At 47.6% G+C, this 25537-nt stretch overlaps 1 protein-coding gene across 2 annotated transcripts in view; it reads right to left on the reverse strand.

Annotated features, from left to right (window-relative positions):
• The window catches only part of DNAJC11 (DnaJ heat shock protein family (Hsp40) member C11), a 75208-nt gene that overhangs the window by 17662 nt on the left and 32009 nt on the right, over positions 1 to 25537 (reverse strand). The window contains exons 3-4 of one of the 2 annotated variants that reach the window (XM_034671155.1): positions 25307 to 25380; positions 18471 to 18572 (exon numbers count right to left, since the gene is read on the reverse strand). In XM_034671155.1, coding sequence (XP_034527046.1) covers positions 18471 to 18572; positions 25307 to 25380 — 176 coding nt within the window. The remainder of the gene's footprint in view (positions 1 to 18470; positions 18573 to 25306; positions 25381 to 25537) is intronic. The other variant, XM_002923849.4, reaches the window with a different exon arrangement.

A 25537-nucleotide genomic window follows, 5' to 3' on the forward strand; every position in this document is an offset into this window, starting at 1 on the left:
AACCAGGGAGGAGGCCGCCGGGGCTGGAGCAGAGGGCACACAAGGGTGGTTGTGCGCGGACGTTATGGCGGGGGGCGCGGGGCAGGGTAATCCAGGAGATTTCCAGTTGAACCCTGCTGTTTCGGCGGGTTTAGCAATTATCCCAGATTTTCATTTTTAAACCAAGTACCACCATCATTGTCAATAGTTGCCTTAAACCAACAAGCCAGACTGGGGTTGGTGCGTAGGCCTTCGCTCGGTCCCTCTAGCCTCCGACACCATCTTGTCTAACGGTATGTGGGAGCCACTGCTCCTCTCTTCTCTTCCCAGGCGAAATTTGAGCACCCTTCCACCCTTAGACCACCCCAGACGCTTGCTGGTGTGGTGGCCGAGCAGTCACCTCCTCCCAGCCCAGCTGGTGTGAGAAGGAGGAGATGCTGCTGTCCGTCTGGAACAGCAGGCAGGTGGCCTGGGCTTTGGCCCATGACATACATGAAGCCGTGGGCAGCCATGTGCACTGGAACCTGCAGGTGCATATGAACACGGGTGGGAACAGAGGCGGGCCAGTCCTGCAGAAGATAGTAGAGAGCGGTCAGAACACTCTTGCCAGTGCTTTTCTTCTACTGAACGATATCATCAGGAGGTGGCATACTTTCTGTGAAGGTCACAGTAACTATTTTGGGTGTGGTGGGTCCTACGGTCTCTGTTGCAATTCAATTCTGGTGTTGGAAGGGAAAGCAGACTAACTATCCAGCAAGGGACTGACCCCTGGCTATGTTCTAGTTCCAGTAAAACTCTTTATTCATACTAAAATCTGAATTTCATACATTCATGTCTCAAAATATTACTTTTCTTTTTGTTCTTCTTCTTTAAAACAAACAAACAAAAAAAGCTCCAGCATGGAGCCCAATGGGGGGCTTGAACTCATGACCCTGAGATCAAGACCTGAGCTGAAATGAAGAGTTGGACACTTAACCCACTGAGCCACCCAGGCGCCCCCTTTTGATTTTTTTTTGACCGTTAAAAAAACATAAAAAGCATTCTTAGTTTGTAAGTCAGAAAGAAACTGGCAGTAGGGCCAAATCTGCAACTCGTGATGTAAATCTGTAGGGCGTTTGTTTTTTTTTGGGTAATACTTCCTTTTTTGATAAATTCTTCAGGCAGCAATAAAATTAAACATAGGGTATGTTTAACAACAATGAAAATAAGCACTCAATTTCCATCTTCTCAGAAAGCTGATCATCCAGAGCGCTAGTGCAGACCCCATGAAAATCATGTCTTTAAAGTGAGCTGCTCTTCTTTAAAGACCACGCCTGAAGTGAGGGGTAGCAGCAGGGATTTACAGTAACTGTGGATCAGATGGTAGTTCCTCTCTGCTCATTTCACTCATTTTCATCATTCTAAGGTTTGTACTGCACACACGAAAGATAAAGCAATAGCTATTTATGTGTTCATTCTATTAGCAAAAGAACCTCACAGCTGCTAACGATGCCAATTTTATGTCCGTGCTCACCTGATGCTTCAAACAGAAAATCAGGTAATCTTAGTGATGGTTTGATATGAATTATAAAGTGCAATATTGTGATTTATAAGAAATATATATTTGTTCAGGTGACCAAATCTGTATTTCGTATTTGTATTTGGTCTTCATCCACAGGGTTCCTGGCTCACAGCTCCGAGAACCCATGAAATTTCTGGTGATGAGGGTGATAAATGTGTCTTCTGTTATGTTAATGAAGGTGGCTTTTAGTCTCCTCCACCTCAGGGCCAGGGGCTGGATGCCAGGAGCACCAACCAAGTGATTAGAGGGTTGGAAAGTTCCAGTTCTAGCCCCAGCCTCCAGGGAAGGAAGAGGAACCAGAGGTTGAAACAGCCAATGGCCAGTGAATTAGTCAATCTGACTATGCGATGAAGCCTCCATAAAATCCAGAAGGACCGGGTTCGGAAAGCTTCAGGGCTGGTGGGCACAGCGGTGGTGCAGGGAGAGCAGGGTGTCCGGAGAGGGCACTCAAGTCCTGTACCCGCTCCCCAGAATTTGCTCTGCATACTTCCACCTGGCTGCTGATTCATAAACGTGCTTTCCCTGAGTTCTGCAAGCCCCTCCAGTGAATTACAAGAAGGTAAGGAGGAGGGTGTTGGGATCTACAGCCCTCAGTCAGAAACCCTGTGACTGGCATCTGCGGGGCGGGGTGGCTGCAGTTATGTAGGACTGAACACTTAACCTGTGGAATCAGATGCTGTCTCCAGGTAGATGGTGTCAGAACTGAATTGAATTTTGTTTTTAAGTAGGTTCCACACCCCATGTGGAGCCCAACGTGGGGCTTGAACTCTTGACCCTGAGATCAAGGCCTGAGCTGAAATCAAGAGTCAGATGCTCAACCGACTGAGCCACCCAAGTGCCCCTAGAACTGAGTTGAATTCTTGCTGGTTGCATGCTGCCCCCATACTCCATGCTGGAATTAGGTGGGAACCCTAAAAGAAAATGTTACTGTAAACTCAAGCCAAAAAGTTTCCACCATGATAATACTCAAATGCCAATTTTGGTAAAGTATAGTGTTATGGTAAAAGGGTCTTTAAAGTAAGAAACCTGGGGTGCCTGGGTGGCTCAGTCGTTAAGCGTCTGCCTTTGGCTCAGGGCGTGATCCCGGAGTCCTGGGATCGAGCCCCACATCAGGCTTCTGCTGGGGGGCTGCTTCTTCCTCTCCCACTCCCCCTGCTTGTGTTCCCTCTCTCGCTGGCTGTCTCTCTCTCTCTGTAAATAAATAAATAATCTTAAAAAAAATAAAGTAAGAAACCTATAGAGCAGAAATAGCTCTAGAATTAGTTACAGTGCACACAGATACATAACTGTGTCAAAACAAGTTGTGATATTCCACCTAGGGAAAATTAACTTGTCAAAATGTACAAATATTTTTGTGTATTCAGAAAAATAATTTTTTGTGAAACTGATTCCTTTTTTTTTTAAAAAGTAGGCTCCATGCTGAGCATAGAGCCCAGTGTGGGACTTGAACTCATGACCTTGAGATCAAGAGTTAGATGCTTAACCGACTGAGCCACCCAGGTGCCCCAAAGTAGAAAAAAATCTGCAGCATGTCAGTGTATTACAAATTGAATATCATGAATGTCTGAGCCTTTAAAGAACTCCTTTTAAAAATGGCACAATAAACCTTGTAGCTTTTAAAATATTTAAGAAATTGCAATCACTGAATATAAAGTGTGTAACTCTGAAATTGAGCTCTTGAGGAAGGACAAACAACAAATAAAGTAAGAGTCAAACAGTTTATTTCACTTTGAAATTCCATAGTAGTATTTGGGAATATCTCAATTTTTGGTAAGAATTTTTTGGTGGAGGGGCGCCTGGGTGGCTCAGTCATTAAGCGTCTGCCTTCAGCTCAGGGCGTGATCCAGGCGTTATGGGATCGAGCCCCACATCAGGCTCCTCCACTGGGAGCCTGCTTCTTCCTCTCCCTCTCCCCCTGCTTGTGTTCCCTCTCTCGCTGGCTGTCTCTCTCTGTCAGATAAATAAATAAAATCTTTAAAAAAAAAAAAAAAGATTTTTTTGGTGGAACTGTCATCTTTAGTTTAATTTATATTCTATCTTGGAATGGAATGAAATTGAAAAGGCCTACCTGCAGTTTTGTGGCTGGGATGTAAATCTGATGATGCATTCAAAAGATCATAAATACAGACTATTTATAAAAAAATGTGTCAAAAATATTCTGAATGGAGCCTGATGTGGGGCTCGATCCCAGAACACCAGGATCACGCCCTGAGCCAAAGGCAGATGCCTAACGACTGAGCGCCCTAAAGGAAATATTTTTGAAATAGTTTGAATAAACCATTTTATAGGTTCTCCAATGTAAGAAAACCAGTTGTCAATAAACATTTTTTAATTAATTAACTAATTATTTTAAAAAAATTTTATTTACTTCAGACTGAGAGAAGGAGAGAGCGAGCCCACAAGCAGGGGGAGAAGCAGATTCCTTGCTGAGTGGGGAGCCTGATGCGGGGCTCAATCCCAGGATCCTGGGATCATGACCTGAGCCGAAGGCAGATGCTTAACTGACTGAGCCACCCAGGCGCCTCTATTTACTCTTTTAAAAAGATTTTATTTATTTATTTGAGAGAGATAGACAGCGTGCTCGCACAAGCAGGCAGAGGGAGAGGGAGAAGCAGGCTCCTCGCCAAGCAGAGAGCTCGACGTGGGGCTCGATCCCAGGACCCTCGGATCATGACCTGAACCAAAGGCAGATACTCAACTGACTGAGCCACCCAGACGCCCCGGTCGATAAACATTTCAAAAAACCACAAAATTTTAATTATTTTAAGCACCCCTTTTCCCTCCTCCACATTTCCCTTACCACCACATTCCCCAAAATGTCCTGGTCTGGAAGATGCACAATGGTCACCGCATCTACAGGTCACCGTGAGGATGCTGCTGACAATGAATGATGCCTGCCTTCGAGCTCTTCAAGCAGGACGACCTGAGTTTTTGCAGGCTCACTCTGGCTGCCGTGTTGGGGGAAGGAGGGAGGAGGGCAGAGCAGGCAGGAGAGGCTATGCTATAATCCGCAAGGTGCTGATGTAGGACCGGCAGAAACCGCTGTTTTAGGTATGTGGGTTTCATAACTGGCTGCCACATTCAGCTTGTTAGTCCTGAGAGTTTTCGGCTGCTTCTCTGAGGACAGGCAATCATATCCTACACCGAAAATTATAGCCCTTTCAATATTTACATCTTTTTTTAATTATTTGTCTAATTGTGTTGGCATAAAACTTCCAGAATGATGTTAAATGTGATTTTATTTCCTTTCCCAAAGAAAACTTTTATTTATTTTTTTATTTTATTTTATTTTTAAAGATTTTATTTATTTATTTGACAGAGAGACAGCCAGCGAGAGAGGGAACACAGCAGCGGAGGGGGAGAGAAAGAAGCAGGCTCCCAGCGGAGGAGCCCGATGTGGGACTCGATCCTGGAACTCCAGGATCATGCCCTGAGCCGAAGGCAGACGCTTAACGACTGCGCTACCTAGGTGCCCCAACTGCGCTACCCAGGCACCCCAGAAAACTTTTAAAATGATAGATATTTGCATTAACTCCCCCCTGACAATCAACTGACTCACCAGTGGGGAGAACAGCCTCTAAAAGTTAAAAAATACTGCTCACGTCATCACTTTTTCAACCATTTTGTTGTATCTTTAAACAAGGCGAAAATAAGCAAATACTCCGGTGAGCCAGTGACTTCTAAGACTCAAGAGCCTTTGGTGCTGATCCAGGTTGATGGAAAAGGACTAAGCCTGAAAGGTCACGGGAGCCGCCGCACAGAACGTTAGGCCCAGTGCCAGCCATGGCTGATGAAACAGACTGTCCCAGAGATGAGTGATCACGTCACTGTGAGTTCACAAGGACATGGCTTTTAATATTTTAAGGAGTGGTTTGGATGCCTGCCTTCTGCTGTTCTTCCATTTCAAGGAAATAACCTTTTGAAAATGGACTGGTCACGGCTCCAGAACTGGACAGCTTTCTTCTCGACGTGCTAACCAGGTGTTTGGCTGCAACTTAACAACTCACTTTCAAAAACTTTCAAGGCAATATACTTTTATATGAGAAGTCACAACGCTGGGGAATTAAAGTCAGATCCGAATTCTCACAGAAGATCAAAAAGATAAAGAAAAAGAAAGAGAAAAAGATAAAACAGATCTAATGCGGGATAAATTAATGAGCCAGAGCTTTCCCAACAACTTCTAATTGAATGCATGCAGGCTTGTGTTCTTTTATTATTAAACTGTTATTTAAACACATTTTTTCAAATAAAAAGAGTTTACAATGGAAAATACTTGCACATTTCACCTTATTTTTTAGTAGAGCAGGTCATCAAACTTTTTCTGTCAAGGGTCAGATAGTATTTTAGGCTCTGTGGGCCACTCTGGTTGAAACTACTCAAGTCTGTGTTGTTACTGGAAGCACCAAAGAGCCACAGGTAAAAGGTAAATGAATGAGCATTGCTGTATTCCAACAAAACTTTATTTAAGAACGTTGAAATTTGAGTTTTGTATCATTTTTATGTGTCACAAATTATTCTTTGATTTCTTAAAAACCATTTAAGATGTAATAAAAATGATTCTTAGCTCATGGGCTGAAGGAAACTAGACAGCAGGCCACAGTTGGCTGACCCTCGTACTTAACTCTGCCACCAGCGTAGAAAAAGACGACGATGACAGTTATGAATCCTCTACATACGACTGTGAGGCTACTGAAAAATGGCCAGTGGGACACACAACAGCTACAGATTCCCAACTCAGACCTTTGTGACTTGTTTGGAAGCTGGAAGAGTCAATCTATCACCCCGGGCAGTTTCTGCCGCCCGGACTAGAAGTACCTGGACTCCACCGGGAATACAACCCACGGTTTCAAACTATCTTCAAACAACCAGGTAAAAGTAATAACAATGTAACACAACTTGTCAAGTGAATATGATTTACTTAGTGTCTCCGGTTTTGAGCTCCTCAATAAAAATCACCAACTGATAAGATTCAAAGATTTAAGGAGCTAAACACTAGAGGAAGTAGCTGGAGGGATCCCCTTTTAAGCATCTATTCCAACCTCTAAACGACAACCCCACTGGATCACCACCTTCCTGGATCACCCAATGAACCATTCATAAGTCAACCCTTTTTTCTTTAACCATTACATAAAAATAAGCACCGTCGAACAGATACCGTTTGATTCTCTCACCCGCAGACCACTGCAGCAGGAAACTAGGAACTAGGAACTGCAGTGGTTCCAATCCAGCTGCCGTCTGAATTTCCTCGGGAGCCTGTTCAAATACACATTCCCAGGTAGCAGCCTGACAGACTCCTCTTCAGCTGCCCTGAGAATCTGCACTTTTTTAAAAAAATTTATTTATATATTTCAAAGAGAGCGCACGTGCCTGCACACGCGAGCACAAGTGGGGGAAGGGGCAGAGGGAGAGGCGCGTTCCTGGCTGAGCAGAGAGTCCAACGTGGGGCTTGATCCCAAGACCCCGAGATCATGACCTGGGCCTGAAGGCAGACACTTAACTGACTGAGCCACCCAGGTGCTCTGAGAATCTGCACTTTTATTTTATTTATTTATTTATTTATTTTAAAGATTTTATTTATTTATTTGACAGAGACAGCCAGCGAGAGAGGGAACACAAGCAGGGGGAGTGGGAGAGGAAGAAGCAGGCTCATAGCAGAGGAGCCTGATGTGGGGCTTGATCCCAGAACGCTGGAATCACGCCCTGAGCCGAAGGCAGACACTTAACCGCTGTGCCACCCAGGCGCCCCTGAGAATCTGCACTTTTAATAAACAAACGTTGTCGTGGAATTAACCTACTGGTTTTGGCAACCATGAACTCGTTTTTTTTTAACTGAAAATTTTATCGAGATAATTGTAGATTCATATGCAGTTGTAAGAAATAAGAAGAGAGATCCAATGCATCACATTTCTTTCAATGGCTACATCTTGCAAAAACTATAGTGCAATATTATAACCAGGATACTGACATCAATGCAATCCAACCTTCTTGTTCAGATTTCCTCAGTTTTATTTATTTTTTCATTTGTGGCACGTGCATTTAATTCTACACAATCTGATCGCCTACTTGGGTTCATGCATCCAGCACCACGGTCAATACACAGAACATTTGCACCACCACGGGGATCCGTGTGCTGCCGTTAACAGCCACACCTGCCTCCTCCACTCTCCCTCTTCCTGTCCACCCAAACCCTGGTGACCCCAGGTCTGTTCTCCACCTCAACAGTCTTTTAAAGATTTTATTTGTTTGAGAGAGAGAGAGAGAGAGAGAGCGAGAGGAGGGGCAGAGGGAGAGGGAGAGAAAATCTCAAGCAGACTCTGCACTGAGCATGGAGCCTGACACGCAACTTGATCTCACATCCCTGAGATCAGGACCTGAGCCAAAATCAAGTCAGGCAGTTAACCGACTGAGACACCCAGGTGCCTCCCCCTGCCCCACAACCCCACCCCAGTCTTTTAACTGAAGAAGCTGTACTTGAAGGAGTTGTGGCCACTTTCTTTTGTCCTCTAACTCCATGATTATGGACAAGTAAAAGTTTTCCAGTGCAATTATAAATAAACTTAGGTTTTTGGTTAAACCAATAGGACTGTTATCTTGAAATCCTCTTCCCTCCCAAAGTGACACTCAAGGCACAACGACAGCAACAAGATAAGAGGTGCTAACCAAGCCTTAGAATTTGGAAAAGAATGGAGGTGGTCACTGACTGAGCAGAGAAAGAAACCAGGCTTCTGCTGGCTCAGGAACCGGAGGGACCAGGCACCTCAGGAGTTGCCAGCTCACTAAGGAGACAAGTCACAGAGGCTTGCTCTTTGAAGAAATCAAAGGAAGGTGTGCCAGGTCCAGCCGGGGGCGGGGGGCAGGTACTAGAAACAAAGGTGAGTGAGACACGCAGTGGTCATCTCCTGACCTCCCACCTCCTTGACAACAAGACGGCCGGCAGCCACGTGAGAGACTGAGGGTTTCCTCTCCAGAGAAATATCGCCTGCTAAGTAGAAAAGGCCTTTCAACACTAGCCTTTGTGTGTGTGTGGGGGGGTGGAGTCTCCATCCAAACACCCAGAGTTAAGGCCATCAGTGCCAAGCCCTGCCAAGCCCAGGGCACGTCCCCTGAGCCTCCCTGACTCAAGAGCAGCCAGTCAGAGATTCCCAGACACTTGAGGAAGAGCTCCAACACAGAAGTCTAAAACCAAGTAAAGATCAAAAAGAACCAAAAAGCAGAGGATACAAATGCCAAAGAAAACGGCAAGAAATGTCTAAGTAATATCCTCAGAAAAATAAAAGATATTGCACTACTCATTAAAAATAGCATTTATGAACGAATGCTTACTAAGTGTCGGGGACTCTCCTAAGTATTCGACATGTATTATAACATTTAATCTTTTCATTAACAATGAGGCAGGTCCTGTTACTGTCTCCATTTCACAGATGACACCAAGAACAGAGGCCACGTGGCTTGCTCAAGGCCACACAGCTGGGAGGCGTCGGAGACAGGACCTGAACACAGGGCATCTCTGTACACAGCACAAGAACCAAAGCCCTACCTCGTACTTCCCCATGAATTCGAAAAACATCAACAGATTTGAGAAGAAGAAAGTTCTTGGATATTAAAAAATCCGGCAGGATTTTTCACACTGGTAGGAAAGCTGGAAAATAACCTAGAAAAAGAAACTCTCCAACAAGTAAAACTAAACCAAAAATATGCAAAATGGAGAGGAAAAAATTAGCAAGTGAGACGGTGAGTCCAGAGGGTCCAATATGTGAAACGGAAGGAATGTGGACAGAAGGAGAGGAGAACTAGGAAGAGAGAATGTGAGAAAATGCCCCAGGGCTGCGGCACCCGGCCTGCGGGGGCAGGGTGGGGGGTGGGTGTGGGGGGGTCACTGTGCGCACCTGACTCCACTGAGCAGCTCACCCGAGGCCTCCCGCACTCAGCTGCTCAACCCAGACAGGAAGACCCTACAGGTTTCCAAAGGGGGAAAAGAACATCACACACGAGAATCAGGAACTGGAATAGGTCTTCTAAATACCAGTCCCAGAAGCTAGAAGACACTGGAATGAGGTCTTCCAAGTTCAGAGGAAAAATGATTTCCAAACTGGAACTTCATATCCCGTAGAATTAGTAGGTTGGATTATATAAAACTGTTGTTTTTTAGGTCTAAAACAGATAAAAAAGCAGCCATTTCTAACATTAAAAATAAAGCTATAACTAAATACTAAGTTAGACACACTCCCTAACACGTGCGTATCTATCTATACACATACTGTAAAAAGTACACAGATACAGCTTTACACTTAGTTAAGTCTAAAGATACAATCAAGACATTCTGAGATATGCGAAGTCCGCATTTCACCTCTGGAAAGCAATGTGGCAACATCTCTTACAGCTGAACATTTGCATATCCCACGACCCATCAATTTTAAGATCAAGGTGCTTGTGGACACTCTCACACACACGTGCGCACCAGGAGACAAGCACAAGGACGCTCACAGCAGCAACGTCCATAACCACGGAAACCCGGAAACTACACACCCACTCGCAGGAGGATGGATAAACCGTGGTGTACAGCAACGGAAATGACCGTGTCACGACTTCATGAAACACATAGACGTCCAAAGAGGAGGAGGCGTGGGCAGAAACCAAGTCCCAGAGGACCACCTATAGCATGTGCCATTTTTATAAAGCTCAACAACAATACAAACCAAACAGTGGATTACTTAAGCATACATCCAGTTTGTGACAAAATTTAAAAGGCAATAGAAGGATGACTCCCTTTGGATGGCGTTTCCCTCTAGTAGGGAGATGGGGCAGGAGGAGGCCACGAAGGCAGATGCAAGGTGTGGGCACCATTCTTGTCCCGGGGTCAGGCTGTGGCTCCTCCGTGTCTGTGATTACTGCTGCGGCTCAGACGTTACTAATTCTTTGAATATATGTATACATGGAAGTACTTATGTTATTATTTTTTCTTTTAAGAGACAATAAAATGGGGGGAAAAAGGAACAAAGAGATTTGCCTTCCAGGGATCTTCTTTAACGAAGCTATTGGACGATGGGTTTTCTCCACAGAAGGGGGTAAAGGGAGCCCACTGAGGGCAGGGCAGTGCCATTCCGGGCGTCTCAGGCCCTGGCAGTGCCTCCTGTGGCTGCTCCTTGGGAACCAGGTGTCGCCTGAGTGAACAGAAAGGCATTCCTGGGAAGCCGGCGAGGAAAGTTCTGGGGCTCCAGCTGTACAGCAGTCCGGAAAGCGGGGGCTAGACTGGAGTGGGAGCGGGGAGGATGACCGGGGCTCCAGGGGATGCCACCAGGATGGGTGAAAGAATACCTAATGAGCCCGATGGCACTGAGGGGAAACGTTCAGTCCTGACAGTCCAGAAACGAATTAGTGTCAGATTTGTAGAAAGCTCATCAAAGAAACCAAAGGACAGTTACTAACACAGTGGAGGAAAAAGCGGTTTTAAGAAAGGTCAGGTGGAGGGGCGCCTGGGTGGCACAGCGGTTGAGCGCCTGCCTTCGGCTCAGGGCGTGATCCTGGCGTTATGGGATCGAGCCCCGCATCGGGCTCTTCCGCTCTGAGTCTGCTTCTTCCTCTCCCACTCCCCCTGCTTGTGTTCCCTCTCTCGCTGGCTGTCTCTATCTCTGTCGAATAAATAAATAAAATCTTAAAAAAAAAAAAAAGGTCAGGTGGGGGCACCTGGTCGCTCAGTTGGTTAAGCGACTGGCTCTTGATTTCGGCTCAGGTCATGATCTCAGGGTCGCAAGATCAAGCCTCTTGTTGGGGGCTCCCTGCTTAGTGGGGATTCTCTCTCTCCCTCTGCCCCCCCTTTCTAAAATCAACCAATCAATCAATCAATCAGGGTAGGGTAGGGGAGGAGAGAGGAGGGGAGGGGAAGAGAAGGCAAGGGAAGGGAAGGGGGAAGGGGAAGGGAGGAAGGAAGATAGATCGGTCAGGTGGTCATGGTACGCCATCTGGCTCAGCTGAGCATTTATTCAGTGAACATTCACTTAACCTGAAAGGGGATTATAACCACACTGGGTGGCCTGACAAACATGCGCGTGATGGGGAACGGCACCCTTATCTTTACTGGCGGGGGGGTCAATACGTAGCTGCTAAAACTGAAAAAACCAGAGAACAGTGTAAACACGCAGCTCAGGAATACAGAGAAGTGTCCAAAGCAAGAGCTCAGAGGCTCAGAGACCCACAGTGCCGCCTCCAGACTGGGGGGCAGGAGCCAGGCCTGGAAAGACAGGTGGGGAGGGGCGACGGATTGTTTTTGTAGTAAGTCTAGTAACCAACTTTCTAAACTACTTAAGCATATTACTTGGACCACAAAAAAACTGACAAAAATTTCCCCACACCCCAGACTTCAAAACTAGAGTCTCCTTAAAAACGATTAAAATCTCGTTGCGCCTGGGGGTGCTCAGTGGGTTAAGTGTCTACCTTTGACTCAGGTCATGATCTCGAGGTCCTGGGATGGAGCCCCGAGTCGGGTTCCCTGCTCAAGTGGGGAATCTGCTTCTCCCTCTGCCTCTCCCCCACTCATACTCAAGCACTCTCTCTCAAATAAAAAAAAATCTTCAAAAATGATTAAAAATCTCAAAAAGGTCTTATATGCATATTTATTTATTTATTTAAAGATTTTATTTATTTATGTGACAGAGAGACAGCCAGCGAGAGAGGGAAAACAGCAGGGGAGTGGGAGAGGAAGAAGCAGGCTCCCAGCGGAGGAGCCCGATGTGGGACTCGATCCCAGAACGCCGGGATCACGCCCTGAGCCGAAGGCAGACGCTTAACGACTGCGCCACCCAGGTGCCCGTTATATGCGTATTTAAATATCAGTAGAGTGCCCGTGTGTGTCAAAAGTTTCCTCCTCAGGAAGAGCCAACATCACCAAATGACACCAATACTCACAGGCAGGGCCTGGAGTGGGAGAGACACCCTCTGCCCAGAGGTCATCAAAGGAACTCCACCCAGCCCCGATGGGAGCACCACCTGCCGGCCTGGAATCCACTCCCACACTGACTCTCTGAACAGCCGGGAAAACTTATTTTTATCTTAATTATATAACACCCCCCCCATCTCCCCAACCCCCTGGAAGATGTAGGTCCTTGCTGCTCTGTGTTCAGGATTGGATGGTGGATAAAAGTGCTGTGTCCTTCAGTCCTCAGCAGCCCGCCTTGTTCACTGTTCCTTACACCAAGCCAAAATCGTCTTCGTGCTGTCAGTTCTGTTCTTTCCAACTGTCACAAATTAAGACCAGTTGCGGCTTCTCCACAGGGAGGGGAAGACGTGCCTCTCTGACCTGAGCTCCTACTTATTCCTTCTACCACTGTTCCAGACACACCGGCCTCTTTGCTATTCCTCGAACACACCGGACCCACTATACCCCTTTGAACTGGCTGCTCCCACCATCCACAGGGCTCTTCCCTGATATCCACAAGGATAACTCTTCTCTCGTCTTTGTTCCAATGCACTTTCTCAACAAGGCCTGAGCATCCTATTTAAAATTGCAGTCCTTCCCCCTTACCTTGACCTATCTTCCTGCTATAGAATTATCACCTTCTAAAATATTATGTAATTTATGTATTGTGTTTATTGTGTATTATCTGTCTCTCTCAACCTTGATCCAAGAGGGCAGGGTTTTGTCTATTATTCTCTGCTGCACACCCACATCTGGAATAGGACCTGGCTTGCTCCTTATAGGCACCCAATTTTTTTTTTTTAAGATTTTATTTATTTATTTGACAGAGATAGAGACAACCAGCGAGAGAGGGAACACAAGCAGGGGGAGTGGGAGAGGAAGAAGCAGGCTCCTAGCAGAGGAGCCTGATGTGGGGCTCGATCCCATAACGCCGGGATCACGCCCTGAGCCGAAGGCAGACGCCTAACCGCTGTGCCACCCAGGCGCCCCTATAGGAACCCAATTTAAACTGCCTTGTGAATATGTGAATCATCTTTACCTTACCTACACCCAACCCACAAATACTCTAAACTGTCGTTGATATTAAGCCCAGTTAGTGAAAGACCACCATTTCCCCCCATCTCCCCTTCTCTGAGCTAGCACGTTCCGTATCTCCATTCTAGTTCACTGGGATCTTTTATTTATTTTTATTTATTTATTTTTTTTTTTTTTAAAGATTTTATTTATTTATTCGACAGAGATAGAGACAGCCAGTGAGAGAGGGAGCACAAAGCAGGGGGAGTGGGAGAGGAAGAAGCAGGCTCATAGCGGAGGAGCCTGATGTGGGGCTCGATCACACAACGCCGGGATCACGCCCTGAGCCGAAGGCAGACGCTTAACCGCTCTGCCACCCATGCGCCCCTCACTGGGATCTTTTAGAATCGTGGTTTTGTCCTGTGGCCTTGGGTCACCTGAGAATACGACAGACACATCTTCACTGACACCATTCGTAGAAATTCTGAGCATGCCAAGTGACAGCCTTTCTCCCATGATGAGAAGCTTCTCACCAGGGTGGAGATGATGCATTCATCAACCCTCTTTGAGTAGAATCAGTTGTTCACTCAGCCAGGAACGTTCCGTTCTAAATTATTTTCATGCTTATATTTTACCTGGCCATAAGGATAATGTGAGAAATTTCTGTCATATGCATTCTCGATTACTAACTGAAAACTCCCCCAAAAGAGGCAATTGCATTAAGAGGCAATGTACAGTTTGCCTGTTTTATAGCTGGTGAGCCCAGGGTGGCTCTTGAGGCTGTCTTTGCAGATTCATGGTGAGATCAAAGTTGGAACCTGTGTTGTCCGAGGTCACGGAGGATCAAAGGGCAAACTTAGCGGAGTTCCCAAGGATGCGCCCCCCCCCCGCCCCATGTCCCCCCTGCACAAACAGCAGTCTCTCATTCGGACACCTTGATTCTGAGCGGCGACACTGACAGGACGGGGGGAACAGCCTCCTCTGGGCCTCCTGCAGCCAGCACTTCTCTTCTGCAAAGACTGCCTCCTCGGACTCAGTCCCTTGCTCTAGGACAACTTCCCAATTTCTTCCCTTCCAGTAGCTGCCTGTTTCTGCATATGCTCAATGGACCCGTCCTGCCATTGAGCGCAACAAACATATGGGTTCAAACAGCTTTTTTTCTGTAGATTTTCCTGTCAGCAAAGCTGAGTCGGTTTATGACATCAGAGCCATTTCCACCGAACAGACTGAAGTCATAGCCACGGGCTCATTCGAACTCCGACAATCATGAGCCATGGCAGCCGAAACACAGCTTTTTAAAAACCCTTTAAAAATAATTGAGTAACGTAATCCTGCATCTTTATGAAAACATTTTGGCATTCAAAAATATTTTTACTGTTATATTTCTTCCTCGATACATTATTTAAATTCTTTTCCTGATAAAGCTGAATCCTATTTTTAAGCTACCGCAGGAACAAGCCGATAAGTGGGCCTTTCTAGAATCAGAAAGGAGGTCTGGCCAGGGAGTTTATGCGAACCTCTGTACGGCGAAAGGAGAATGGACATAACGCAGAGCCCCCTGAACTGTTAGGTAACAGGGTCAGAAAGCAGGCAGTCTACGCCCTCAGAGGCAGACAATGACAGCTCCCAAACCATCTCTGACTCAACGCTCTGCTTCACGCAGGATGGGAACGAGTTCATTAGAAGGTGGTAATAAAGTCTGACAGCGCTGCCTGAGATCTGTCGTCCTCAGACTCCAGAGCGGCTGCCATTGGAGGGACAGCAGGCTTGTGCATTAACAAAGAAAGGAATCAAAAGAATCAATACAAAGCGAACGTGGCACAGAACAACCCTATTGTGTGATCTTCGGTCTTTAAAAAGACAAGAAACGTAGATGGATTAAGCCAATGAAACAGATCCTGCAGACGGAGGGCGGCCAGGGCCGTCCAGTGAGCATCAGTGACCCGCGGCGCTCTGGATACAGATGAGCCTCGCCGTCTGTGCCCCGCAGATGCCCTCCCAGACCTGCTCAATGCGAGGGCCTGGGAGATCCTACGACGCCAGCAACCTGAGCCTGGGGTTCCAGCAGGGAACACAGAGGACTTTCCTCTCACACAGCAAAGACAGAAAACAGAGGCAATTAAACTACAGACTTCGGGGTCTTCTGACCCCAAGCAGTGGGTTTCGTGGCAAACCTTCCATTTCACACAAGGGGAAACTGAGCTAAGATGGGAGATGTGGCCTGACCCAGGGCCCAGAACAGGAGGGTGCAATCTGAATCCCAGTGCAGGGCTCCTGACTCCAAGTGGAAAGTCCTACCACGTTGTCTCTGGCACCTGCGTGAGTGTGTCTGCACGCATTCCACTGGGGCTTGCACACTGGAGCTGCGACCACGCTCGTTATTTCCGAGCCCCACACTGCTTTCCCAAGCTCATTTCACACAAGCCAAGACTCACGGGGAGCTGGGCACACTGAAACACCACTGGGCCAAGGCCACGGGGATGGTGATGGTGCTGTCAGAGGGCCATTTTGAAATCCCAATTGCCAGACCCCATCCAAACCCACCCACCATGGGCTCAGAGCTGCCTGACCAAACCAAGTGCTTCCCATGCAGTGCTGGAGGAAACACGAAGATGGAATTGAGTTCTTAACCTCGTGAGTACTGAACAAGTCCCACTATGCATTTATTCAGCAGGCTTGTCGGCCTCTAGTAAATTAACACCTATTTTCTATTTTTTAAATAGCTTCCCAACTTGGTATGGTAGTTAGGAAGTTCCGACGGCTTCATTAAAAAAAAAAAAAAAGATTTTATTTACTTGAGAGAGAGAGAGAGAAAAAAGAGAGCGAGCGAGTGAGCGAGGGGAGGGGCAGTGGGGGAGGGAAAGGGACAAGCAGACTCTGTGCCGAGAATGGAGCCCGACACAGGGCCCGATTCCATGACCCTGAGCCAAAACCAAGAGTCGGACACTCAAATGACTGCCCCCTCCCCCGGGGCCCCCAGACCGCCTCATTGTACAGACAAGAAAACTAAACACAGGTCAAGTGCTTTGCTCCGGGCCCCACATCACTGTGTCAGAGTCAGTATTTCCAATCTGTGAGTTTTTCCATCTGACCTCTTTGCCTGTTCTTGGTGCACACATCCTACTGGAAAATCCCTGCCTAGCAAACTCTTACTGGCAACAATGGAGAGAGACGGCAGTACCAAAAATGGTACCTGGCCTGCCAGTCCTTGGGACAGCTCGGTGCTGAGCCTGATGGTCACGGGCAATGTCCTTCCCCTGTGGTTTTCTTAGAAGAGGAGATCGCCTCTGTCTCCTTTCCAAACCCTTCCGCTCATCATGAGAAGCAAAACCCTCAGAAATGGAATAAAAGACCCAGCTCAAAACCTCTCCTTGAAATCCTGCATAGCCAACATCTGGTTATCACTCACTATTTCTGGTTAGAAAATGTCTTATTTATTTGGAAGCAGTTTATGCAAGTAGCAGTATTAGGAATTTTACAATAACTTGCATGCTTGTGTGAAATGGTCACAGCTGTGCTCCCTCATTCCAAAGAAACATGGCCCGAAGACACATTTCCACAGAATCCCAATAAGCAATCACTGCGCATACCCAGATGGCCAATTTTATCTCAGGACACAGAAGCTTAGGCTACTGCGACGTTCTCTTTCCCCTTCATTGCTCTGAATGCAGCAAACTCCAGCCAGCACAGCGAAGATACCAAAGGAACAGCTCGCTCCTGCCAGGCTCCCACCCCATCTCCTCAACCCTCACTCCATCTGCCGATGCCGACCTTTCAAACCAGACCTCCCCACAGTGTGCGGCCCTGACCACCGGCTCCGCGAACGTACCCCAAGAGCACGGTTCAGGGCACCTCAGAGATCTTAAGCGCTCCCAACTATGTCACCCGCCCCGAGTCGGTTTGGCCAGTGTTTCAATTCTCCACCTGCCCATGACCAAAAGCCGCTCTCCACCGCTGACGCCATCATCTGTTGCACGGAGGCTGGGTAGAAAGGAGAGGTGTGGGCATTTATAAATATACTTTGAAACACAGGCTTCAAATAGATGGCACTGTTCTGAATATACGGTCCTCTAAATGCTGTAGGAGTCTTTAAAAAATCTACTTTCTGGCATATATTTGATCAGAAGTTCATATCATCACACTTCCCAGCTGTACGCTAGCATCTGTTCTTTCTCTTTAGGAGACTTTCAGGCTGCTTGCCAGGCCATCCTGGCCACACTGATGGAGTCTGAGTCCCCTTACCAAGCACACTGAATAGGACTGGGCCACGTTCGATTAGCCATTCATATACCTGGTACCTCCAACTGACTGAAATATCCCATTTGCCATAGGGTTGGGGCACTCACTCAGAACAACACACTTCCCTGATGAATCAAAGGACAAAGATACCATATGTGGGACTGAGAAGTGGCTCTAAGACTGAGGCACATTGCGAGGTCACAGGACTCAAACTCCCTGGGGACTTGACCGAGTTAAAGGGGGTCATATTATCACTGCCAGAAGAGCCTGGTGACTGGTGTTCATGGCACTGTTGTCCAGGGAGGATAAAAGCCTGGGCCCGCGAGGAAGGCAGTCTGGAAATGTCCCACGCCCTGAGTGGTGCAGGGAGCCTCGCTGCCTCAATGGGGTCAGGTGGCTGCCCTCTCCCTGACAGCACCCTGACTGTCACCCGTCAAGGGCTTGGGCAGCTTGACTGCAGGGAAGGGTCTCGGGGACCTCGCCTGTGCCGCTGTCAGGGATGTCTCCTTGGTTCTGGGGAACCATGGGATTGGTTTTGTCTTACCTGCATGTGATTGAAAACGCTTTCCTCCAGGTCCTGAGCAGCGGCTTTGCTGAAAGCCACCAGGAGCTGCTTTCCATAAATATGTACTCAGATAAACAAAATTTTGTTCCACCAATTTTGTATGTTATTACGTCAAAAAAACCCCCCACCAGCACCACCGATCTCGGGCCTGCCTCCTGGTATGACAGCCCCGTGCCGTCCTCACGGCGGGCCTGGCTTACCTTGGGGTTGGTGCGCTGCTGCAGCCTCCTCTCCTCCCTCTCTCTCTGCAGCCGCTCGAACTCTTCCCTGATTTCAGCCGGCGTTCTCCTCCTCTCCACCACCTGCAGGCACAGGCAGGAGGAGGAGACAGTTAAGGACCCAGAAAGTGAGGAAAACATACACAAAGAACTGACGTTGCTAACTGTGGCGTGTCTGTGTGGCCCAGGCTCACTTTCCTTTCCCCAGGACTTTAAGAACGGCAGCGACACCCCAACAGGGTTTTCTCCATGGACACAGGCCCTGCTGAGGCAAGGCTCACGGTCACACCCACTCCGCTCAGCCCTGGTCATCCCCAGGGCCATGCTTTGCCTCAGCTCTCCTGAGAGATGAAAGCGTGTCTTCCTTGGTTTCAGTAACTGATCTCTGAGGCTGAAGGAAATCTTACAAAGAACACGTCACCTTATTTTTTTAATTCTTATTTTTTTTAGAGAGAGACACCATGCACGAGTGTGGGGTGGGCACTGGCAGGGAGGGACAGGGGAGAGGGAGAGAGAGATCTTAAGGAGGCTCCACACCCAGCATGGAGCCCCACGTGGGGCTTGACCTCACCACCCTGAGATCATGACCTGAGCTGAAATCAAGAGTCGGATGCTCAACCGACTGAGCCACCTGGGCGCCCCAAGAACACATCACCTGAAGTTTCACGGTCTAAATTTCCTAACGAGTCCCAGCGCAGACAATAAACCTTAAAGATGAAAGCGAAGGGCAAAGATACCCACCACAGCCCTGCCATCTCTCGCCAGTGCGCTGGGGCCATCGCTAGAGATGCTTCTGCGTTTGGACCAAGTGGTCTTCGGCCATTAGGCCTGGACGTTTTTTGCAACTCTTCCCCCTACGCTATGACAGGACCCTGAGAATGTATATGTCAGGTGCCCTTTAGCCTCAACAGCTCTCAGGTAGCAGAGGGCAGACCCCATGAACACTTGGGGTTGCACGATGTCAAATCGATGAGAAAATAAGGCATTCCACCTTGGCTTTTCTTAGCTCATCGTGAAGTGGAGATTTCAAAGAGGCAACGAAAGGCCACCATGGGCCTCAGGCCCCACATCTGTGAAAGTCCTGAAACTGCACCATGTGATTCCTAGGGTCCAAGATGCCACGGCCTGTGAGAAACACTGAGAATCAGGGTGGGACAAAGTCAGGAGCTGGGCGGGGGGAAGCCCAGAGAGCACATTCCCTGTAGCAGTGGGAGAAACACAGAGGAGCCTTGAGAGGCTGCTCACAGAACAGCTAAAAAGGGAGGTGATGTGAGAAGAAGCAATCCTGGAAATCACAAGTTTAAAAAATTGTTTAAAAAAATACACGCTTACAGCAAAAAATCAAAATAGTACAGAAGGATAGAAAGGAAACAGTGCAATTCGCCCGTAGCAGCCTCTCTTCTCCACTGTCCTTCTCACAGGCTAACATCTAGCTTTTATGTATCTTCCTAGACATGCTCTGCGCACAAATACGTACGTGTGGGTATGTATATTCTAACATAAATGGGTCACACTCTAGGTTTGTGCACCTTGATTTTACAATTCAGCAATATAGAAAAATTAATACAAAAACTGGCTTATCCAAAAAAACACTGAGAAATTTGTTCACTACTGCTTTCAGGAGGTAAAGAGAAAAAATGAAGAAAACATTTTCTCCTCTAATAACCCGATATAATCAATAATTCTAAAAAGGGGGTGGTGGTTCTTTTAAAGAAGGTTTTAAAATAAAAACACAAAAACTATCCAAGAACAAATCCGAAGTCCTCAAAGGCACACCAGTGACTGCTTTGTGGCCTCACAGCACCATCCTCGGTTGTACCGAACGGATATGAAGGCTCACCCGCTACTTCTCCGAAGGTGAGGGCGCGGGCACCCTACGTCCCTACCCTGGATGAAGCTGGGGGAGGGGGTGGAAGCTCAATACTTCAACATCCATCACCTTCCCGCTTCAGCACAGAGAATAAAAGCAAAAGAGCTTCAGGGAAATACAAATTATCAACTACTCCATTTAACTGTGAAGATCAAGAAAGATCAGGAAAAAAGGATTTAACATATTTTAGAAATTCTTTGTGACCTTTGAACCCCAACTTGGTGGGCCTGTGACTGTGGAACCTGCCAGTGGTGACCTAAGTGATACATTACCAAGGTCAAGCAGGGTCTGGATGGAAACGCCTGCTCACGGGTCCAGGAGCAATCCGGCTGCTCTACCTGGACGAAAAGGTTTCACACCGAGTATTCTGTCCAGTGGGACACTGGTATTGATAATGCAGATTAAGCACAAGTTTGACGAGCCAAACTGTAACCAGCAACACAGACTCCATGAATATGACTCTTTCCTGATATTTTTTAAATACACAGGTTTGTAAGATTCCAGGAATTAAAAGACTGGAAAGCATCAGGCTCCGCAGAGGCCAGAGCTTGAATAAGATTTGTTTTCAGAAATTCTAGAGCTGTCTGACCTTTGCTAACTGAATTAATAGCTGCAAATTCCTTTCTCTCTGCCACACTCGGTGATAAGCTGAAGAGGCAAATATTCCAAAGGTGTGAAGTCATTCCATTTCTAGTCGATTTTATATAGGTTTGGCAAACAGCTGGTGCATAATCAGAGCTGACTGCAAAATCAAGATGGTTGGCACCTCCAGAGCAGTGAAGGGCTGGGTAGGGCAGGGCAGAGTCCCGCTTCCAAGGCCCTGGACATCTTTTGCCATTTCTGCTCCTTACATGCAGTGCACCACGGTGGAGAAGGGAAGGAGACCGAGCCAGCTACAAGTCACTTTCTTCCATCTCAGCCACCTTAGACAGAAGCACCCAGAACACAGCATCCGGAACTGCATGCCAGCTGGTAAATACCAGACATTTTCCATAACAGAGTGGATCATGCACAGCCCCTGAATCTACACACCTGTATCGTTCACCTTAACTGTCCATTCACCAACAAGGTCTGTCCCTGTGCTGTCCAGGAAGACTGATCCGCCTTGTGGAAGAGGGGGCAGGGATCCCTAAAAGCAAGTCAGCGTGGTGGAAGGACAGAAGGCAGGCTCTCCCACACTGCTTCTAATCTCCGGGCGGCCTTGGCGGGGGGGGGGGGGCCNGGGGTCGCTTCACTTCTCTAAGCTTCAGATCCTTGCTACAGACAAGGGGTTAAACTACAGGATTCCTGAGGTATTGTCCAGTCCGAAAATTCTGATTCTAGCTACTTGACTTTGGTTTTGGAATAATTTTAGAAATTACTTAGAACTTTAGAAAAATTACAAGACAGTAGAGAAGTTCTTGTACACCCTCCCCCCAGCTTCCCCCGACGTTAACACCCCAGACAGCCACGGGACAGCGGCCAAATCTCAAAGCTAACCCTAGAACACTCCAAGGAACTGAACCCGGACTTTCTGGATTTCAGCAGCTCTTCCACTAACATCCCTTTTATGTTCTGGGATCCAGTCTAGGCTCTGGGCTTGCATTCTGTCATCCCGTCTCCTAGTCTGTGAGAGCTTCTAAGCCTTTGTTTTCATGATCTTGACCATACTGCAGCTCTTCCTAATGCAGGTTACTTTCTTAGACACCGTAAGACTGACATCAAGGAGACAGGGAAGAGTGAGATATGGATAATGTCAGGGCCTGCACACAAAAACTAGACCGTGGGAGGTCTGGGCCAAAGAATGTGATCAAACATCTGCCAGTGCTACTGAGTCACGCACTCTCCACTCCACCGGCTCACTGTGACCAGCTTCAACACCACCGAGCATCCCCAGCTCAAAGGTGAAGCTCGCCATTCTGAAGCCAATTTTATTTTCCACATGGCTATTACATAAGCACGGCTAACCAACTTGGGTAACTAAAATGGCTGGTTTCACTGTTTTCACAAGTGGGGTCACTTGTACCTCTGCATCTTGTTCCTTTGGAATCCTGCCAGAGAATGACAACGCCTCTTGAAGATTAAAAGACAAAAAAGGAGGCGCCTGGGTGGCTCAGTCCTTAAGCTGCCTTTGGCTCAGGGCGTGATCCCGGGGTCCTGGGATCGAGCCTCACATCAGGCTCCTCCTCTGGGAGCCTGCTTCTTCTTCTCCCACTCCCCCTGCCTGTGTTCCCTCTCTCGCTGGCTGTCTCTCTCTCTGTCAAATAAATAAATGAAATCTTAAAATAAATAAATAAATAAATAAATGACAAAAAAGGGCGGGAATGTGGGTGGCTCAGTCGGTTAAGCATTTCTCTATTTTTTTAAAAAAGATTTTATTTATTCGTCAGAGATAGAGAGCGAACAAGCACGCGTGCGCATACAAGCAGGGAGAGTGGCAGGCAGAGGGAGAAGCAGGCTCCCCACTGAGCAAGGAGCCCGATGTAGGACTTGATCCCAGGACTCCAGGATCATGACCTGAGCTGAAGGCAAATGCTTAACCGACTGAACCACCCAGGCGCCCCTAAGCATCTGACTCTTGATTTCGGCTCAGGTCATGATCTCAGGGTTGGGATCGAGCCCCCCGTCAGACTCCGTGCTGAGTGTGGAGCCTGCTTGGGATTCTCTCCCTCTGCCCCAAAACCCTGCTTGCTCTCGCTCCCTCTCTCTCGAAAACAAAACAAAACAAACCTGAAAAGTTACTAATGGCTGAAAGCAGGGCCAGTCTCTTGTGAGCCTGAACAAGCTCACACCTCCTCCCCAGTGCCCACCAACGGGAGGCGGGCTCTGACATCTTGGGACTAAAGGTGTCTCAGGCGCTATGTTTTTGAGAGTGCCCTTCCTCCTTCAGCGACTGCCCGTATGTTCAGACTAACAGATATGTGGCAAGTGGACACTGTCAGCAATTAGAAAAGTTTAACAGTCAAAGAACACTGGCAGCAGCATGAAGGGAATTCAGCTCCCTGGGAAGGAAGGTCTGACTAAAGCGGGAGAATCCTCATGCTAACCAGCGGGGGCAAGAGGGTCTCCTTGAAGAAGTGACGATGCCAGCCCCACAGAACGCTCTCGAGTTCAGTGAGACCCTTCCTTTACAGCATGAACAATGGGCTCCATTTTCCCTTTGTATCTTAGGCACCAATTCATTTCTTAGTAAATATCTCGGGGGGTATCTTCATGTGCTCTTTCTTGAAGGCATTTTTATCTTCAGTGAAAGCTTAGTAGCAAAGAAAAAAAAAAAAACCAATTCCGAACGATGAGAACTTGACTTCCTTATAAAGTAGCTTACTAAAATATATGGATATAAAAGCTTATCCGTTCACCACCTGTGACTGCCTACATACTTTTATAATCATTGCTGTGTGTGTGGTTTTGCTTTGTTTCTAGTGGGCAGATAATTTGGTTTGGCGATAGGAAACCACGCAGTATTTTGCCAGGAAGATGTTACCCCACCGCTCCATTAGTTGGGCTGATACTGCTGGGAATTAACAACCCAGACCCTGAAGGGGGGGCCTCGAGCCTTTCAGTGGCCCTGACTGCACCCACGAAAAACTGTAACCGACCCAGGTCTTCAAAAAACAAGGGAGCTTGAACATGTGTACAAAGGGTGAGTAGAAAGTCAGTAAATGCAACGGGATTTTATTTTCCTTTTAGGATGGGAAAATGCTAAGCTATTAGACTTCATTGGAACTCATGCGATGTGAAGTGAAGACACATTTGATGGTGTCGCCATCAAACCAAAGGCCAGAAATCGAAGGTCTGCTGGAGCCAGGCGGGACACTCGGACGAGGGCAGGCCAGCAGTAAGACTCAGGAGGTGGTGAGCACGGGGACAGGCGACGGCATAGCCCACCCACAGGGCAGAGGCTCCTCACAGGGAATTCAGATATACTGCTACCAGATTTTCTGATTTTTCCAAGAGAAGACAGACAACTGGATGTTTATGCAAAACCTCCCATTTTTAAATGTTAGCATCTACAATTTATGGTGTGGGCACCCAAACCCTGGCCACACATAGAAGATGGCCCATTAGCCACCAATACTAAGGAGCAGTGGCAAGGGACCTAGAACCTGTGTTGCTTCTCTTGTCCTCCTTATCTGAAGGCCTGTAGAAGGCTTTGGTACTAGTTACTGGAGACAGGCTCACCGGCTTGAGATTAAATACCAAAAGAACTTCCAGGAAATTTATACGGCGATGAGAGAGAAATCAGCGACGGTCAATTTAACACTAACAGCCTCCCACAATATCTTGGGCATCAGAACCAAGTTTCTTTAACGAAATTAAATCATAACACCTACATGTTCTTATAGCAACTTAAGAGTTTTGCCACTAATTCTCATATTCGTTGTCCCACTCGATCCTCGTGCCTTCCTGCTGCAGACAATAGCACGGACCTGTGCGAGGCTCTGACAGAGGTGGCGGCCGAGTGAAGGAGCACAGAACTGTGTGAATTTTAGTGACTGTTTTCATACAGCATGGCTGCCAGGGGTGTGGCCAACACGAATGCGTCCCAGACACAGTTACGGGTAAGCTGGGGTGGAGAGAGGCGCACAGAACCGTGCTGGGTGGCAGGAAATGTGTGTGGAGGCAGAACTGCATCCTGCAGAAATGGTCTTCCATCCACCCCTCAACTGGCCTGCGCCCTCCCCGGGGTTAGGAAATACTGGCAGCGTCTACGCCCTTTGCTGTTTACCCACACAGGTCAGGACACCGAGGACAAGCTGGATGACTGACTTGCCCAAGTACACAGAGGTACGCAGAGGTAGAGCCGAGCCTAGAACTCAGTCTCTGAGACCAAAATGCCAGTGGGGAAGGGACTCTAGCGACTCCCAGTATTGTCAAACACACAATCCCAGGGTGTGCGATTGGAGGGCTATTGTCCTGCAGACGCGTGAGGACTCTTCTGGGACACCAGATGTGGGGTTTCTCTTACCTCCCATCCTTCCATTTCCAGTCCTCTCTTCCCATATATGTCATAGATGGCTCTGGTCTGGGGGTCGCTGAGCACTGCAAATTANGACAAAAAAGGGCGGGAATGTGGGTGGCTCAGTCGGTTAAGCTTTTCTCTATTTTTTTAAAAAAGATTTTATTTATTCGTCAGAGATAGAGAGCGAGCAAGCACGCGTGCGCATACAAGCAGGGAGAGTGGCAGGGGGAGGGGGGA

This window comes from Ailuropoda melanoleuca, chromosome 11, assembly GCF_002007445.2.
Source record: "Ailuropoda melanoleuca isolate Jingjing chromosome 11, ASM200744v2, whole genome shotgun sequence".
NCBI lineage: Eukaryota > Metazoa > Chordata > Mammalia > Carnivora > Ursidae > Ailuropoda > Ailuropoda melanoleuca.